General features: G+C 33.7%; 2 protein-coding genes across 2 annotated transcripts in view; one reads left to right on the top strand and one right to left on the bottom strand.

Moving 5' to 3' along the window:
• LOC129959408 (acid-sensing ion channel 4-B-like) overlaps positions 1 to 20,463 on the top strand; it is a 103,803-nt gene that overhangs the window by 9,455 nt on the left and 73,885 nt on the right. The window lies entirely within an intron of this gene.
• LOC129959409 (uncharacterized) lies at positions 9,434 to 9,898 on the bottom strand. The gene has a single exon (XM_056072229.1). It carries the CDS (start codon positions 9,896 to 9,898, stop codon positions 9,434 to 9,436), a length of 465 nt encoding a protein of 154 aa, XP_055928204.1.

Genomic DNA, 20,463 nt, shown 5'->3' with positions numbered 1-20,463 from the left:
CAACTACGGATGTTAATTTTCCATGTTATATCCATTTCCAAAGTAGAAGCGCCATTACAAATTGAAACTTTTCTGTTTATCAACGTAGATATAATTTCAATGTTGTTGAATTCTTTTTAAAATCTGTACTCAGATAAAGATAAATGATTTTTTTCATGTTTTTTACATTATATAACTTTGCATTTTGTATATGAAATATTGCAAGTACACAATGCATAAAAAGAAACAGCGTACTAAAACAGAAGTATATTAATATTTTGCAAACTGATCATTTGCATCTGCGAAAATCTGCAGGAGATGTTAGAGGAATTCAAAGTTAATTTTATTCTAAATGCGCTATTTATTAAACCATAACCCAAATCTACAGTTGAAAAATAAAACAGAATAAAATATAATTTTTACATTAAGATATGTAGTAAATATTTTTCAGAAATTTAAATTTTTTTAAAGATTGTTCTTATATGTAATATAAGTCATTAAAAATAATGTTGAATGAAGTTCTGGTAATACACTCTCCAGCAATATACATCTACATTTTTATTGAAATTTTAACTGGTTAACTATACTCTTTTTCCATCAAAATTGTTTTTTTAAAGATCGTTCTTATATGTAATATAAGTCATTAAAAATAATGTTGAATGAAGTTCTGGTAATACACTCTCCAGCAATATACATCTACATTTTTATTGAAATTTTAACTGGTTAACTATACTCTTTTTCCATCAAAATTGTTTTTTTAAAGATCGTTCTTATATGTAATATAAGTCATTAAAAATAATGTTGAATGAAGTTCTGGTAATACACTCTCCAGCAATATACATCTACATTTTTATTGAAATTTTAACTGGTTAACTATACTCTTTTTCCATCAAAATTGTTTTTTTAAAGATCGTTCTTATATGTAATATAAGTCATTAAAAATAATGTTGAATGAAGTTCTGGTAATACACTCTCCAGCAATATACATCTACATTTTTATTGAAATTTTAACTGGTTAACTATACTCTTTTTCCATCAAAATTGTTTTTTTAAAGATCGTTCTTATATGTAATATAAGTCATTAAAAATAATGTTGAATGAAGTTCTGGCAATACACTCTCCAGCAATATACATCTATATTTTTATTGAAATTTTAACTATACTATTTTTCCATATTTTAAACAATGGAATTATTTCCAAGAATTCAGAGCCGTTTTAACACTTCCAGAGGTCCTGAAATCTCGAAACCCCTTTTTTCCCTCCAAATTTTTTATTGATTTTAATTTAATTTTTATTCAGCAATTTTAAGTAGCGAATTTTAAAAACTGCGGTCGCAAGTACCTTTCTAAAAAGTCTATTTCAATATTTTACATATAAAAAGAGTGCACATTTAAAATGTAAAATTAACTTTAAGCAAAATATTAAAAAAAAAAAAAACTTTCTATAACACACTCTAAACTACATTGTAAAAGGAGGGAAATTTTTTTTAAACTATAAAGCTCCAAATTTTTTTGAATTATAAAACAGCATAATGAATAACTTGTAAACGGTAATTAGGAATATTAATAGAATAAAGTTCCAAAATTAATTTAATCAATACTTGATTTTGACTTGAATAAATTTGATTGCAAGGCCCTCTGTCATTAAATGAAAATACAAAACTAAATAAAAATTATCAAGAGCTGAGGACCTCCTTGACAATTGCCAACTTTGCCTATTTAATAATCTTGCCCTTCCCCGATTAGAATTACTTAAATAATCTCTTTGGACTGTTGACATTACAGCTCCTGTATTGTAGATTCAAATCTCTTGGGAATTTAATTATGTTTATTAGAAATGGCTTTAAGGGCACATTTTGATGTGCCCAGCAATTAAGCAATTCTTAAGCAATTTTTTTTCGTTAAAACAATGTGCATGTTGCAGAAATTTTGCTATGGGAAAAGTCTTGTTTTCTCACAATGAGCCTATAGTTTGCAGAAACCCAGTCGAGATCAATATAAGATTTCAAGAGCAAACGAATTCAGAACATTAGTTTCTTTATTAAAAGAAATAAAGTCAGACTTTTGTTATTGAATTGCAAGAGAAACTCTTGCTCTAACATTAGGGAAGTTTTTAAAGAGATGTTTTATTTCCTCATAATGACATGAGTGAACATTCACTTCTATTTCTGTAATTTACTTTCAACCATAATATGCTTTAAATTTAACAGGTATCTCCAAATTTTTCACTTAAAATTATTCAAAAATTAAAGTATAGAATATTCAAACTTTAATCTAAAAATTTTAATTCACAAAATAAGATTTTCTTCCAAGAATAAAAGTGAATATATATATATATATATATACATATGCATCAATCAGTCTGTTTTACAAGATAGACCATTGTAGGTAGAGATACTAAATTCCGCACAAATACATTTCGGAGAAAAACATTCAGTGGAATTAAAAATATTAACACAAAAAATGTTATCTTTAACGTAAATTATCTTTAAAAAAATTCATCAATTTTATTAGTTTATCTGTCTTTATGTTTCATGTTTTTATTCTTTTAAAAAATATATGTATATCTTAGATAGCATGTATGTTTTATACACTGCTTGACAATTGCTAAGGAACAGTTACGTTTTTCGGAATAATTAAGTACAGACAATGATTGAAGAAATGAAACTAAGTACATATTTAGTAGGGAGAATGTGCATTTATTATAGTGCAAAATGGTGCTGATATCGACGCATCGAAGAGTTAAAAACTTAAAAATAAAAAAGATGCTCCTTGGATGATTTCCAAACAGCCCCACAAAAATCGATCTTCAGGTAAGAATGATGTAGACATAAGTACCTTAGTAAGATGTATGATGACCGCGGACACTAATGCACATTTTGCATCTGTTCTCCATGCTCTGCACTAAACTATCGAGGAGTTCTTGGGGGATATTGTCCTACTCCTCTCTCAAGGCGATTTTGAACTTTTGCACTGTTCGGGGAGGGATGGTTCTTTGTGAAACACGTCTGCCAAGAGCATCCCAGGCATCTTAAATGAGATTTAGCTCGGGAGAGTAAGTAGGCCATTGCATACGGACAATATTTTCATTTTGCAGTGTGTCCGATACCTCAACGCTTCTGTGTGGCCGCGCATTATCGCCCATAAACAAAAAGTCAAGACCTACATCACCCCTAAAAAGACGAACATGATCCGTAATAACCTCTCTGCAATACCGTTGCAATGTAACGCTTCTTCGCTCAAAGATGTGAAGCGGTGTTCTGCCATTGTGCATGATGCCTGCCCACACCATCACGTCTGGGCCGTACCGATCACGTTCACTAACAAACTGTTGTGCATAACGTGTTCCACGCTCTCTCCACAGTAATTGGTGGCCAGAATCGCTTGTCACACTGAAACGAGATTCGTCTGAGAACATCACTCTAGACCAATTTTGGATATCCCAACCAACATGTTCCTTACACCAGCGTAATCTCTCACGACGATGGCGTGGTTGAAGCGGGATGCAACGAACAGGCTTCCGTGCATACAAACCAACTTGATGTAATCGCCGTGAGATAGTTCTTGCAGAAACATGCGTACCGGTAGCGGTTGCAAGGTTTGCAGCTATCTGGCCAGGAGTTAAATTTCTGTTGCTTTATGACATGAGGCTTACATAGCGATCCTCTAAAGGTGTGGTGTTCCCACCACGGCCCACGGCATGCTTTTTCAAAGCATTTCCCCCTTCAGCGGCCTTCTTTAATCGCGATATGACACTCTTTGATAGACCCATTGCAGCAGCTACAGTGGTGACACTTTGACCTGCTTCCAGTCGTCCAACTGCTCGTCCACGATCGTAGGCGCTCAAATGATATCTTACTGACATTTTGCTTTTTATTATTGCAAGAACCAAACAGAATTTCACAGAAAAAACTTTTATAACATCCTGCACTACTTTGGGTCAAACATCAAACAGCATGAATTTTCGTATGAATCATGAGCTTGTATGCAATGTCTTTTATGCAGATAACGAGTCTTGGTCTACCACGCCCTCTCAACTTGAATTCACTTTTATTGGTCAGCTGTCTGAGACGCAATTTTGCATAAATCCCCCGTTTCTTAGCAATTGTCAAGCAGTGTAGTCAAGATTTTCCCGTTTATATTTACGTATGAAAAGATAAAGTTTTCATGCAAACGTAAATACTAGATTTTTAAATAGGAGATATTCTGTATTTTTATTACTATATTAGGTGTCTTAAGTTATTTATTTTATATGTATATGAATTATTTATTTAATTACCGCAAATTCAAAAACTTTGAACTGATTTAATTTCAAATAGTAAGAAATTTATCATCTGTTAAATTCTCTTACTGACTTATGTGTTATTAATTAGCTAAAATGTACATTTCAATGAACCATTTATCTCAAAACAGTTGGAATCGTCTGTGATGGTAGTAGTTAAGTTCAGGTGTATTATTTTAGAATAGAATTTCGCTGTTTTAGATTTCTTTTTAAAGTTTATTAATTTTCATTTGAGAACTGTATTTGGCATACTTTGACTGTAAATGAATAATTCAAAGAATTGATATGATTTGCAAATGTCCTTGATATATGTAATCGCATATTTTAAACTTTCCACCTTTGGCGACAATTAGTCATCTGTGATTAATGGTTGATGAAAATTTCAATTGTTTCCACAACAAATCATTCTTAAACTTCAAATTTTGATATCTATCTGTGTGTATGTATCTTTACGCTCGCCCGATTTTCTGTTTTTCTATCTATATTTTATGCACATAATATTTATTTTTTCAATTATATCTCCAGTAAAAGCAGCAACATTTTAAAATGGGGGCATTAAAAAATGCCCAACATTGCTTCATTCTGAAAATAAATCTTATTCGTATAAAATTCTAATTATATATTCAAAAAATCACTCCTAAAATCACTTTTCCATTCCCCAAAGTATATATTTGCCAAATTTGATAGGCATAAGTCAGATAGTCTGGTTTGTACAGAGCCAACACATACACACAGGGACAAACAGGCAGAAGTATTTTCCTTATGTTTAAACATCAAAATTTAGTTAAAATACCAATACATTTTCTCTCCAAATACTCTTGCCAACAGATGACATGTTTTTTAGCAAACCTAGACTAATCTCTCCTTACCCCGTTTTTTCAATGAGTTACGCGCGATTTATTGGACTTTTATAATCCTAACAGATATGTCAGTACGGATGAGTCCCACTACCATAGTATTAAGCATGTGAGGCACGATACTACACCTACTACAGCTGAGTGTAACATATTTGTTTAACATGTTTTTTAAGATAGCTTGTTGATACTATTGTGTTATAAAGTATGAGAGTCATTTTAGTAACCCTGTCAGACTGTTCCTTGCCATCAATTCCAGCCTGTGCTGGTATCCAATAGAATAAAATGGTAAAATCCCGAGTATACAGTTTTTCATAAAATTCTAAAATTGTAAAAGTCGATGAATGACTGTGAGGATGCACTGATTGCGGTGACTTCAAGACGCTCAGAAAATCAATGCATATGACATAACACCCAGGACGTCTATTTAAAATCTTTTCCAACGGAATCACGATTTTAGTTGTGTCTGGTTATAGTATGGGCCTATTAAACTTACAACCTCGATTCTATACATAGTTTTCTGTGAAAATGTCCAACAGGAACTTATTGATTCCCATGCATAGTGGGGCGGGATACCATCCTGCATGAAGGTGATTACACTTGTCTTTCTCGATGCATGTAACGCATTCAACTCAGGTTTTTCATATCAGGAAAGGGACAACGGGCTACAAATAAGAAAGGACCTTGAATGAAAAGCGCGGTGAAGCCACACCAAACATTCTCACGAGGAAATTGTAGCGACTTGGCCAGGATTTCACGAGGGTTTGAATAGTCAGCATTCATGCCCCAGATACAAAAACTCGGCTTCATCTGTCCTCATGATGCTCAGCAACTATTGTGGCTGTATTTTGTACGAATACTTATCCAAGTTTTCGTGCAGAATACGACGAATTGATGTTTTCGAAATTCCCAATATTCTTCCCGAGCACTGCTACTCTTCCTTGATGTTTCGGCTACCAGTTCTTACTTGACGCTTTTAAAAACATGGGCGCTTATATCATCTGCGATTAAAGATGGTTTGTCAGCTCTTGCACGATCCTCCAAACTTTTCATTTCTTTTAAATATCGTAATAAATTCTGTATCCCATTCAATGAAATAGTGCTTTTTTGTGCCTTCAGTCATTTTCCCGTGTGAAACTTTCGCATTATAATAGTTGTAAATTCCCCATTTGCGTAGGAAAGTTAAACTACCAACTCTCGATTTGATACCAGTAGCACACTTCTGCGATCGAACGGTGAATCCTTTTCCAAATAAATATTTTATAGCTTATTAATCAAGTGTTATAACCTGGTTTGCATAAAATGTCTCAGTATAACGTGTCAATATCTTCTTTTGAATCATTATTTTATACATTGAAAAAAATCCAATGTTCCTCTGATCATATTCTCCAAAACTGAAATTCTTGCCGAGAATTACTTCCTTTATTATGGCTATATATATACATATATATAGTTTTATCTTAATTTAACCGATATTAACATAATTATTTTAAAATGTTCTCTTATTTCTTCATCCAATTCCGCCTCTTTATTTAATTAATGCAACAAGAGTAAAACTACTTTAATCAACAAGTTCCCACGCTCCGAGTAAAGGGATAAAATTCCTTAAGGCTTTGCAAATTCTTTTAAAAGATATCTATATTTCCCTTTCCTGAATCGGCACATGTCAAAGAAATCCCTATCAGAATCTCATAGCATAAAATCATTGGGGGAAATAGTTTGGCCCCTTTCGCTGTTTTGCCCATCTCTTCTGTCGTGGACTGACATATCTAGTCGCTTCTTTCTTGTACATAAATTATGCTTCCCGGGATGGAATAAAGCAAAGTTTTAAAAATTTCAAAAGTGCCTTCTCTCTTCAACCACGAAACTGTTTTAAAAATATGTCTTTACTTTTAATCAGTCGACAGGATAATCATCTGTGCCAAAATTTCAAATTATTTAAAGAATTAAATCCGCGGGAGAGGCAATTCGATATGTGGTGCTCTTCCGTGGCTCGCCGATGGTTCCGTAAACTTGACTGGGCAGCTGGTTTGGTCCCATCCCGGTGGACATACTGTTCTGCCATCCGTAACTCAAGTATCCAGTTCTCATTGCATTCCTTGGCTTCCTCCACTGTCTTCATTCCTTTGTGCTCCTTTTCATCTTACAGAAGTTCCATTCAGCCTTCTCTGGGCTAAATGATCCATCCAGATTTCCAAGATGTCATTTTTGTGTTCCATTCTCACCACAATAATAATAATCACCTTCCTTCAAGTTTAAAAGTGTCTGCTTTACATTCCAGTGCTCAAGGAACTCAAGCTCATTAAATAAAGACTCTTTTAGTGAACTGTAGTTCACTTTTAAGTTCAATAATTAATTTGACGAGAGCCAATGTTACACACATCTCTTCCCGGCTGCTCGTCGCTCAACACACTATTTTAACTTCAAACTCTTTTTTCATACAGATGGCGCGACGGTTGTATGCGCAGATACATACCGCCGGGTGTTGCAGTGTTTTAACATTCATCAAAATTATACTCTTTTACAAATCAACATAAATATAAATTCACACCAATAAATGCATTAAGTTTCTCAAATGTCACAATATAAAGAATAAATGATACAATAATCTGAAATGACAAACAAAAATTTGCTACGTTTAACAAAATAAAACATGATATATATATTAGATTACGAATAAATGATATTTAAGCTTCAATAGGTAATATACAAAGTTTAGAAATTGGACGTTTGAAAACTCCTTTATTTGTTTTAATATTAGCAACACGAATCCTGCCATCCTTTCCCGGAAAGATCGTCACAATTCTACCTATTACCCAATCGCACACAGCCATGTTATCTTCTTTTATTACAACAATTATCCTACCTTTATGTTTTTGTTTATCAAAGTACCATTTCAATCTTTGATGCAAGGTTATAAGATAGTCATTGTGCCATTTTTTCCATATTAGTTGCACAAATTTTATGGGTTTTTGCCACAAACCCAGTCTATTTTCTAATATATTTTTCAAATTTGGCTCTACAATTGCATTAAACGGACTTCCGATCAGGAAATGGCCTGGTGTAAGAGCGCTGAAATCATCGACATCCGAAGATAAAGGACTAAGTGGTCGAGAATTCACAATGGATTCAATTTGATTCATTACTGTTAGAAAGCTCTCATAAGTTAATTTCTGACTATCCACTACTCTTAACAGATGGAACTTGTAGGATCTCCCCCCAGCTTCCCAGAGTTCTCCAAAGTTAGGGCTGTAGGAGGCAAAAATTTCCATTTTCCATTTTTATTATTCATGTAACCACTTAAACTCTCATCAGAATTTTTGACCATTTTAAACAATCGTTGTAACTCGGTATTTCTCCCTACGAAGTTTTTCCCGTTATCTGAGTATAAAATACTGCATTTTCCTCAACGCGAAAAAAACCATTTAAGGGTAGATATAAATGCTTGTAACTTAACTATGTTACAGACTCCAAATGCACAGCTTTTATGACGAAGCACAAAAATATCGCCACATAATTTTTTTGGCTCGTACCTTTACGCTGGTGCTTATATTGAATTGTGAATGACCCACAAAAATCAACTTCTGAAATGACAAATGGAAAGTTTTGACTCACACTCTCCTTAGGTAGGTCACCCATTAGCTAGCCTATTAGTAGCTGGTCACACGTTACTTGTTTAGATTTAAAACACGTCACACACTCGTGGACTATCTTTCTACAATCAGTTCTGCCATTAATTGGCCAAAATCTTTCCTTTATAATAAACAATAATGTTTGAGGTGCTATATGAAAATGCTTGATGTGATAACTAGTAATTACCAATCTCGTTAACCGATGATTACCTGGTAACAATATCGGAAACTTTTTGTCAAAGCTCAAATTACTGTTGGACAATCGTCCACCAACTTTTAATATACCTGCTTTATCAATAAAGAGATGCAAACTTTTTACCTGCCTTTGTCTTGAGACTTCATCTGAACATCTCAAATCTTTCATCTCTTTGTCAAACTCACTTTGTTGAACTAAACTTACGAATGAAAGCTCGGCTTCTTTGAACTCATCAGAGGATAAAATCATCTTTCTTTCTACAATTTTCGATGAACCTATGTACATAACTAAAAATACGAATAAGTTTACTATAACTGTTATTAATTCTTAGAAAATTACCAAGAAAATTATTGTTGTCACTTATAAAAGAATTATTGTCACAAGATGGTTTAAACTCTTTAGAAAACTCATCTTCAATAACTTTGATTAAGATGTCTCTGTTTGGGTATTCACTGCTACTCAAAAGTGACGATCCTTCAAATCACAGTTTTTCACTTAAGAAGTTTATAGGGATAGAGTCCTCTTGAGATGAGGTCAGCAGGATTCTCATTTGAAGGGATATATCTCCAATCATCAATGCAAGTGAGGTCTTGAGTTTGGGTTACACGATTGGCAACAAATGTCTTAAAAAGAAATTGTTCTTTGCGAATCCATGAAAGAACGATCATGCTGTCGCTCCATAGATATTTGTGGAATATTGGTAATTTGAGAGCATGTATCACCCTTTTCACTAACTTGGTTGAAAGCACTGAAGCGCAAAGCTCCAATTTTGGAATGATAATTCTTTTTAATGGAGACACTCTCGACTTACTGGCAATCAATTTAATTGATACGTGAGCATCTCTAATACACTTACAGTACATAACTGCACCATAAGCGGCTTCTGATGCGTCAACGAACCCCTGGATTTCTATCACGTCAGCTCCCTCAGAAAGTATACATCTTTCAAATTCCATGCTACTAACACTCTGTAATGATTCAACGAAATTTGACTACTTTTTAGTTTGTTTCTCAGGTAGTACCTCATGCCAGTTCAGTTTCAAAGACCATGACTGCTGTAAAAATATTTTTGCCGTCGTCACTACAGGCCCTAATAATCCAAGAGGATCCAAAAGTCATGCTATAGTGGATAAAAATCAGAATCTCCGTGAAATCGACTTTAAAGTAAAGGCAGTCCTTTTTGGTATTCCAAAATACTCCTAGAACTTGCGTTTCCACGGAGTGTGTAAAATTATAGTTTTCTTCACTACCTGACACTAACTTTTCATAATTACTATGCCATTTATGCAGTTGCATGCCAGGATTTTCCAAGATATCAATGAACTGCCTTTGTAGTTCTTTGGCGGTAACTACATTATCAGAACCGGTTAACTCGTCATCCATATAAAAGTCATCTTTAATGACAGGTGCAGCTAGGGGATAATTTTCTCCCTCTTCAATCGCTATTTGTTTCAACGTAAGAGTTTCTAAAAACGGTGCACTTACCGTTCCATATGTCACGGTGTTTAGTTCTTAAGTTTTGACTGGTTCCTTTTCATCTTCTTTCCATAGAATGCGCTATAACGTTCTCTGGTTAGGTTGAATCAAGATCATTCGGTACATTTTTTTTATGTCCGCTGTGAAGGCATAGACATATTTACGAAACCTAACCATGATGAAAAATAAATAACCTTGCACTATCCCTCCGTTATATTGTAAGGAATTAAGGGAATTTCCTTTTGAAGTTGGTAACTTGCGTTAAAAACAACTCTGAGTACTGTTGACTGCCTATCAGGTCGGTAAACTCCTAAATGAGGAATCAAATAAGTTGCTTCTTCGTCCTCATCCTGAACTTCTGACATGTGCTCTACCTCTAAATATTCAGGTAAAAAATCTCTGTATAGGGACAAATAATTTGATTCCTTAATTAGACGTTTCCAAAACAAGTTTAATTTTTTCAACGCTAACTCTTTAGATTTTCCTAAACACTTATGATCTTCCTTTAAGGGCATTTTTACAACATATTGCCCTTCTGAATTTCTCGAAAAATTATTTTTAAAATGTTCTTCACAAATTATTTTTTCTTTATTCTCAATTAATTCAGTTTCAACATTTTCAATTTCCCCAAACTTCTTAAAGTCTTTTCTAGATCAACTCTTTCTTTAACTAACCCGCAATGTATTTTCTTTTCTTCCGTCTTAGAAATGTTTCCACTCACTAGATAAGCAAAAACAGAATTTGTAGGATTAGATTTGAATTTGTCGGACATATCTGCTCTGGTTTCAGCAGCTCAAAAAAAAGCTCCCGCTCCAATCAATAAATCAACACTTTGCGGAATATAAAAATACTCATAAGCTAAATTCATATTATCTAACCCTCTTAAGCATTTAGCTACTCGCTTTGATGGAGTAATTATCGGAACAACTAATAAATTTAATCCAGTCTCAAAGGTTTTGGCTTTGGTAATTAAAGTAGCGGGTACTTGAGATCAAACAGAAATCGTTGAGTCATTTAACCCAGACACCAAGATATTTATCTTATTTTTTTCTCAATTGAAGTCGATCTGCACACTCTTTGTGAGACATTGAGCCAGAATCCATTTAAATCCGTACTTCACACTCATTTATATAAGAATCTCATAAATAACCATTCGCAGTACTCAAGAGAACTGTTTTGTTTTTAGTCCAGACACAACTACTCGTAGCTGAAAAGACGTTCTGTTCATTGCTCGCTGCCGGTATGAATGTAGAAGCTAGTAGAGAAAGAGGGGGGGGGGAGGCAGATTTCTATTTTCACTTTGTTTTTTATTTGATACCGTACTCGCAAAAAAGGTTTCATCTTTTTCTTTTGATTGCACTGAGAATTGCGTTTTGCATTTTGCAAAACGCAAGTATTGCATTTTGCACAAGAATACTTTGATTTGCAAGAACTCACTTTATATTTTCGCAGGCAACACTCGTTATCTTTCACAAATTGAACTTTCTCATTAACAGATAATTTCTTATAATTGGAACACTCATAGACAGGATGAGCATCATTACATAGAATGCATTTCGAACTCTTTACATCGGATAAAGAGGTCTTTGATACATTTTTCGCATTATAATTTTCGTCATAAGGAACAACACTCTTTGATAGAGATTTTCCCCTAGATGACAAATATAAATCAATTTCCTTTCCCAACGTAATTGGATCAAACCAGGTATCTGCTTGTTTTACACTTATATGTAAAGAAGTTTCCCTATCCAATGTTTGAAATAGTTTATCAGAAATTGTGAGCTGGTTTAATGTTTTGTAATCTGTCACATTCCTTAATTTTAAATAATATTGCCAGCTAGTGGTTAAATAGGAAGCGAACTGAACATAGGTCTCATTTAACTGACGCGTAGTCTTTCTGAAATTCTCTAGACAGGACTGAGCTGTATATTCTCTCAGCACAATTTCTTTAACTTTCTCATATTTACACTGGTGTGCAAAACTTAAGCAACAATGTAAATTTTAAGCACAAAGCCATGAAATTGCAGAAAATGGGTTATTGCGATCAGCACAATGAACACGAAATTCAGTAGAAAGGTGATGAGTATGCAAATGTCAGGAAAAAAATGTCATAAGCGACGTAAGTGTACGCAAAACGCATGCGGTCGGCTCAAGCAACTCAAGACTATGAAGAAAGAAAGAATGGAGGCGCCAATAAAGACATTCGTTGCAAGTGCAAGTGAGTTCTTTCGTGAAATATGGCTAAAAGAAATCACTTGGACAACTTCAAACGTGGAAGAATGATCGGAAAGCTGGAGGAGGGGAGTAGTTTGACAAGTGTAGCTGAAATAGTTCGGAATCAACAAAAGTGTCGTTTCGCGTGCTTGGAAAGCCTTTTAAACCATAGATACAGCTGTTAGAAAGATTGGAGTGGCCGCCCTAGGAAAACAACTGCAGTGTATGACCGATATGTCGTCCTGCAGGCCAAAAGAGCCCCATACCAGTCAGCAAGTGACATTTCTTAGAAACTGTGTACAGCAACAGGGCGGCAAGTGGACAGACACCTTCACAAAGGAGGCCTATTCGCCCGCCATCTTGAACGCTGCATCCCTTTGAAAGTTGGTTGTCGGCGGCACAATTTAGAGTGGTGAAAGGAGTACAAAAGCTGGATATCTCATCAATGGAGTCGTGTCCTCTTTACGGACGAAAGTAGTTTCAATGCCGCAAGCGATTCTCAACGCCACTTGCTTTGGAGAGAGGTCGGGACACGGTTTCATCGCAGTAACATCATGGAGAGAGACCGTTACAGTGGTCCTGGAGTTATCGTTTGAGGAGGCATTAAGATGAACGGACGAACGTTTCTGACGGATGGACTGAGCTCCACGTTTTCGACAGAGGTTCTGCAACCGTAGATCGCTATTGTAAAGAGAGGATCCTCCCCCATGTGTGTCTGTTCCGAGGTGCTATTGTTTTTATGGTTGACAATGCACGGATACACCAGACTGCTGATGTTCAGCAGCTATTGGAAAGTGTAGATATCACTCAAATGGATTGGCCAACGTTCTGCCCTGATTTAAATCCCCTAGAACATGTATGGGATGCTTTAGAAAGACGCCTCGCGGCACGATTACATCCTCCGGGGAACATCCAATAACTGAAACAGAGGCTGATTAAGGAATGTGCACTCTTACCTCAAGAACTGATGGTGCTGTATATGGAGAGACGGTGCGAAGCAACCATTGTAGTAAGGGGAGGGTATATCCGATACTACATCTGGTTATCATTTTTCCTCTTGGGGAGACAATCATGTGTAGCGATACTATGAGTTCAATAAAGCGTTTTTTTTTGTTTGATTCCATACTATATGCATTGTATTCAATTTTGCTCAATTATGCTTCCGTCATCGTCAAAAGTATAAAATACTGTCTCTTATTTCTAAATTTCATGTCTCTCAGATAATTTCTCGTGGATTTATGGCAAAAAACATACCTGTTGCTTAAGTTTTGCACACCAGTGTATTTTGATTATCATCATCTATGCATGTAATTATATTAGACTATCTTTCACATAATAAGTTAAGAAGAATCTCAGATTTATATTTCTCTGGTACATTCTTTACCATAAATGCATTCTCTAAAGATGAAAAAAATAAAAAAATAAATAACCCCCCATTTTCGGGTTTGTTTGATACTTTAATTGTTAGAATTCTAATACTCTTTACTAATGAATCTGAGGAATCATTAGGCTCAAATGATTCTGCATTATTTTTTTTTCTTGCCTCGAGACCAATTCGTGCTATTTCAAGCTCTGTTTTTACTCTTTCTAACTTCAGTTTTAAATTTGTCGCTTTTTTAATCATATCAATTAGTTCTAAAACTGTCATTTTATCATTTATGTTCAAACCAAGCTCTCTGGCAATCATCCTTTCATCCTTTCTACAAGTCTTAAAACATTTTGAAATAAGGTACAGTCAATAAAGAAAACAAAGCAATCTTACGTCTTATGAAGAATTTTTATCCACAAGATATCTCAATAACTCGAGAATCGAAACTTGATAGTGAATCGAAATTTTTTCACACTAATCAAACTGTTTCACTCCGTACAAGCGGACCACATGTCGTCGACTCTCAGAAAGGAGCTCCAACTCATTAAATAAAGGCTCCTTTAGTGGACTGTCATTCCCTTTTAAGTTCAATAATTAATTGGACGAGAGCCAATGTTACACACATCTCTTCCTGGCTGCTCGCTGCTCAACACACTGTTTTAACTATAACAGAACTCTTGTTTCATACAGATGGCGCGAAGATAGTATGCGCAGATACAGCAACAGTTGAAAGATTATAAGTGAATTCATCAATAATATTACTCCTTTCAGAAATTCAAGATTTATATTGTGTATTTTTTATTTTATTTTGAATTGCATATTTAAATTATAGTACAATGGCAAAGTATTTTTTTATAGTAATATTAAAAACATTGCGATTTTTTCTTTCAAATCTATTATTTAAAATGGATGCATAATATTAAAATGTGTTGCACTTGAACTTTATTTATATGCTATTAAAATCAAGAAAAATGATTTAGCCAAATAAATTAGGTTTATGTAACCCCAAAGTAAAGCTAAAAATAAATAAATAAAAATAATAACATGATAGGAGAGAAAATGAATAATTACCTCAGAGGAAATTTTCCCACTCCTCGGAGTGTAATGAAAGTATTCGCTGTTATCTATTGTGTCAGAATACTTTCAAGTTTTAGCGTGGATGAGGAAAAATAATAATCCTTCCTAATGATAATCAGCATATGGTAGTAAGTACCTCAAGGGAAATTTTCTGCTCTTCTAATTGGGATGAAGTTGTTATCTCGGGTGTCCCCAAGTTTCCAAATACAAATATGTTTTCACATTCCCAAATATTTTTTATATTATTTATTTAATAACAAATGTTTATTATCAGAGTATTTTAAATCTTGTGTTTATTACATTCATTTATAAGTGTTTTATATGAAATTTTTGAACCTTGTATTTTATCTGAAATTTTTGAATCTTATGTTTATTCGTTTCAGTTCCAAGTGTTTGATATGAAATCTTTCAATCTTACAATTACAATTTTCATTTCCAAGTTTTTTTTACTTGAAAATTTTGAATCTTGTGCTTTTATTTACAGTCCAAATACATTATTTAAAATCATTATATTGATATTTCATTTAGGCGAAATCATAATTTTACTGCTATTTTATTTAATAATTTAATATTTTATTTCTAATTTAGTAATTTTGCCGAGTCAAAATTTAGGAATTATGTAATCAAGTCTATCATAGATCCTATTCACGAAATGAAGTGAGCTTCTACAAAATAACACATCTGTGCACTAGACCGTTTCATTTAGTAATTATTGCTGATTAGTTAGGTTTATATAATATTTTCACAAATATCTCTTTATATTTCTAATACCCATGAAGAAAATTATTTCTGAATTAATGTAAAGGCAATGGAAACTTGGTATCATTTTAATATGCTGGTATTACTATTAATATGCACTTAAATTTTAATCTGTTACTTAGATACCACTGTAAGGTAGGGCTTCACCTTTTTATGTAATTAATACAACATGAGGTCTGTAAAACTGCTTTAATCAGCAAGTTCCCACGCTCCTATTGAAGAGATAAAAATCCTTAATACTTTGCAAATTCTTTTAAAATATATCTATATTTCCCTTTCATGAATTGACAAGTGTCAACGAAATCCCTATTAAAATCTTATAGTATAAAATCACCGGGGAAAATATTTTGGTCTCTTTCGCTCTTCTCTTCTGTCGTGGACTGACGTATCTGTTGTACATAAATTATGCCTCCCGGGATGGAATAAAGCGAAGTTTTAAAAGTGTCTTCTCCACGGAATGGGCCACGCTACTGCTCAAAAATATATTTTCACATAAATACATAAGAGAGAAGGTGTGATATATCTAAATAAAATGAATAAAATTTCAAATGATGAATATGATTATAAGCTATAATTATTTCATGAAAATCATTTCAAATGTCATGCTCATGAAGACAAGTTATATATATATATACACACAGGATATCCAATATCCAAAAAAAGTTAAACACGCATTAATTTCCTTAACTATTGCAAATAGGCATATACTTATCAAATGTTATCAGATAAGGCAGCCAAATGTATAAAGATACTTTTGAAATCAAGATTAAATGTTAATTTTTTAATAAAAATTGTTTCTTTTAATTTATCTAAAGTTTTGAACTACAGTGCATACTTTAATGGAGATTCCAATGAAAACTTTCGAAAATTAAATGCGCGCCTCTGATAAGATTTTGCTGGTCTTTTTTTTTTTTTTTTTTTTTTTTTTTTTTTTATCAAATATGATGTTTCAGTTTTTGCTTAGACTTCGGGAGTGCAATTTCGAGAAAGATTACGCTGGTTTAACCAAACAAACGATCTAACTAATAATCAAGTTTGGATGAAATTTTTTTATTTCGGATGTAAAAGTCCCTTTACCTGGTTTTCTTTATCCAGAAGAGGCCCTGTGCGGCTGTTGCGGAATTTTTTTTTCCTGGAGAAGATGGATGTGTTTCAAACGTGTTTTATTGCAATGATTTAATTGCTTTTAGGGCGGACCTCCGCATCAGATTAATTTATTTAATTTAAATTTTACTAACATTAATTTTTGTCAGATCAGCATATACAGTATTTTTAAAACTGAACTATTTTTAAGAGTATTAATAATTTATTAAAATTAAATTAAAACAAGGCATTATCATAATCAATACAATTTCCAAATTAAAAAAATTATTATTTCATTATATAAATTCCCCACAAATAGCTAATTTAATTTTTTTTACTGGTCACTTTCTACTACAGTGATTTCTTTATTAATATCCATGATAATATAACTTGATGTAGCACAGATTTCCACAATTTCATGTGCAATACTTGTATAGAATTCTGAAGTCTCACACTAGTATCTGAAGAAGACTGTTTTTCAGAACTGCTTTAGTTAGTCTATTATTTCTTCAAAGAACTATATCCCTTAGCAACTCAGGAACGTTATGATCGTGATATTTTCTAAATTGGGAAATTATTAAAAATAATCGATATTTTTGTCCTTTTAGAGTACTTTGTAGCCTTAAAATGATTCTTGCCATTCTTCTTTCCTTTCTTCTGCATCGTTCGTTTCATTCGTTCTAATGCGATCGCTTTACTTTTTTGTTCTTTTCGTTATAAAAACTACCATTTGTACGGTATACGCAAATTTGAGTTTTTGTTAATTTGTCGATATAATATTTTAACACAACAATTAAAATGATTCTTGCCATTCTTATTTCCTTTCTTCTGCATCGTTCGTTTCATTCGTTCTAATGCGATCGCTTTACTTTTTTGTTCTTTTCGTTATAAAAACTACCATTTGTACGGTATACGCAAATTTGAGTTTTTGTTAATATGTCGATATAATATTTTAACACAACAATTAAAATTTGGGCATTTTTAGGTTTATCATAAGGCAGTTAGTTTTTAATACATATAATCTATTAATTTAATGAAGACGACATATAACAAAATGTTATTCTAATAGAATATTAATGAATAAGGCTAAGAATTGTTTTTAGAGCAGCTCTTTGTGTTAATGCAAATGTCACCGCATTACCAGGTATCAGTCTATGTTAGGGTCAGTTTCACCGTTAGGTGATTCTATGCTATCGCTCAGAGCAGGGCCGGATCAACTGTTTGAAAGATTCTTAGCCAATGCAGATATTCAGGCTCTTTTTCCATTTAAACTTACAAAGCCTAATGTTTTTATCTATTTTAATTCAACCTTTATAATAAAGGTTTTTAGTAGTAAAATTTGATATACTGAAATAGCAAAAAGCTTAATTGCGTCATCTCAAATTTTTAATTTCTAAAAAGTTGATTTCAGTATATCTCGTATAAAAAATGCACAACTGAAATTTTAAAGTAATTGTATCACTCAAGGACATATTTTCTTCAGGCATGATGGACTTCACGACTCCAAAATATTCTAGTGGTCTGGTCTGCATTTTAGATCCCCTTCCCTCAGCTTGCTAATTTTCGTATTATTTCTTCTTTCTCTCTACAGAAACCTGGACAGCTCTCCATGAGAAACTATCATCACTCTATTTACTTCTTGCTTCACATGGATAGCTAGAAACACCACGTGTTATCTATGCATGGAGACCCATTCGACGGAATGGGTACTGTAGTCGACCGAGAGTTAGGCACCTAAATGGTTAGTTTTCTAGAGATCAAACGAAAGAGTCATTTGTTGGGCTTGGCGTTAAGAGTAGTCACCTCCCCGGGGGTGATTATCTACGTTTGCGTTCCGGCTAGCAATAAGATAAGTGTCCAGGCTAAGAAAGCCTTGAGCCGGTGGCTGCCTTTCCTTGTTCCGTTACTTGGTGTGTGGTGCCGTCGACCTGAATTTTTCTTTAAATCACATGGGGTCTAAAACTATTTATCTCTTCAATGAGCAACGAAAGGAATTGAAAAAGTTTAATGAAAAATATTTTGATAATTTTTTTGTGCCAAATATTTATCTACACGAAGGAAACATACGGTTCATACATTCATACGGTTTTCCCATTTCTTGCTGAAAAGGCTGTAGTAAGCATGATTAGAGAAGAACCTTCCTTTCGTAAACTTCGTTCTGGTGACTTGCTTGTCAAAGTTACTACTCCATAAAAAGCCTATTAAATTGTAATGACGAAAACTTTAATTAAATATATGGCATGTGCATTCACACTTCACTTAATTCCTCAAATGTTATAATAACTTATAGGGAGTTATTTCATACTTCGATTGAAGAAATTACGGATGAACTGAAATCTGAAGGAGTATCTCATATAAACGTGTTTTTTTTTCATTCGACGGAATGGACAACTGGTCCCAACAAAGTTCTTTGTCCTGACTTTGCGAACTCCGACATTGCCAGACTCGCTAAGAAATTAACTGTAAGTCCTTTCACTCCAAATCCTCTGAGATATTTTCAATGCCAACGTTTTGGATATTCTAAAATGGCTTGCCGCGGGACACTCGCGCTCACCATGAAGTGAAAGGACAGTGCGGTCAAAAGTACTCAGTACTGTGAAAGTATATGAACGGCAGTGGCGACCACATAACCTTTTAGATTTTGTCTACTTCGGCAGTTAGAAAAAAGTAATTACAGTAAAAACTAAGGAATAAAAATCGTATCCAAACTCAAAAAGAAAGATTCTTGCTCAGATATTTAAAATCGGATTAACTTATGCTTCCGCAGTTCAAGAAACTTTTAATGCAAACTGTTCCGGTGAGAAGTGTATTTACCACCTAAGGAAATTCCATCGAAAAATCATCAGATTCAGTAGTTGATCTATACGCAACTAATACAGATAAGCTCCTAAAGTACAAAAAAACCTTCAAAATTGCGTGAGTAGCTACAGCTAAAGATTTCCAAACGCTGGGTTTCGAAAGAAATGATTTCAGACAAATTAATGATAAAAATACAAAAGCCCATTAACAGTAATTCTGCATCTCTGAGACTTGTAGATCAGAACGTAGTCCACAATGATTTTTTGGTGACATGCCTCTCCCAAGCCCCAACCTCATCCCGTTTCATTCATCTGAAGAGGATAATGAGGAATTTCAAATGGGTTGAGTACTGTCTCAAATACCTCTCCAAACACTTACCCTTCATAATGAATACAATCCTTTTGTGAAATTATCGTGATATTAGGGCAAACTTCATGACACAAAGTCCATTTTAAATAAATTTCATTCCACCTATCATAGTATTAAAGACACCTCCTTGACATCCAACATTTCCATCAAATTGTTCGGTTATAATTGTATTCGCAAAGATATTGACAAAGGATCGCACAATTCTGTAGGTGCCCGTACCTTTACTTCAAATTTATATCCGAGCACATCTCTGAGCATATTTTTCTGGAGGCTGTGGTTAAGTAAGTTCACACTTTAACATTGGTCACAGTATTCTGCATTTATTTACCGCCTCCAAATATCATTTGTCAATAAGATCTCGAAGGTTTAGTGGAC

Source organism: Argiope bruennichi, chromosome X1, assembly GCF_947563725.1.
Source record: "Argiope bruennichi chromosome X1, qqArgBrue1.1, whole genome shotgun sequence".
In the NCBI taxonomy this organism is placed as follows: Eukaryota; Metazoa; Arthropoda; class Arachnida; order Araneae; family Araneidae; genus Argiope; species Argiope bruennichi.
Note: the sequence above shows the minus strand (reverse complement) of the source record. Positions and strands in the feature narration are given on the sequence as shown.

Coding starts and splice junctions, on each gene's coding strand:
- LOC129959409 (XM_056072229.1), bottom strand. CDS start 9,898: ATGGAATTTGAAAGATGTATACTTTCTGAGGGAGCTGACGTGATAGAA.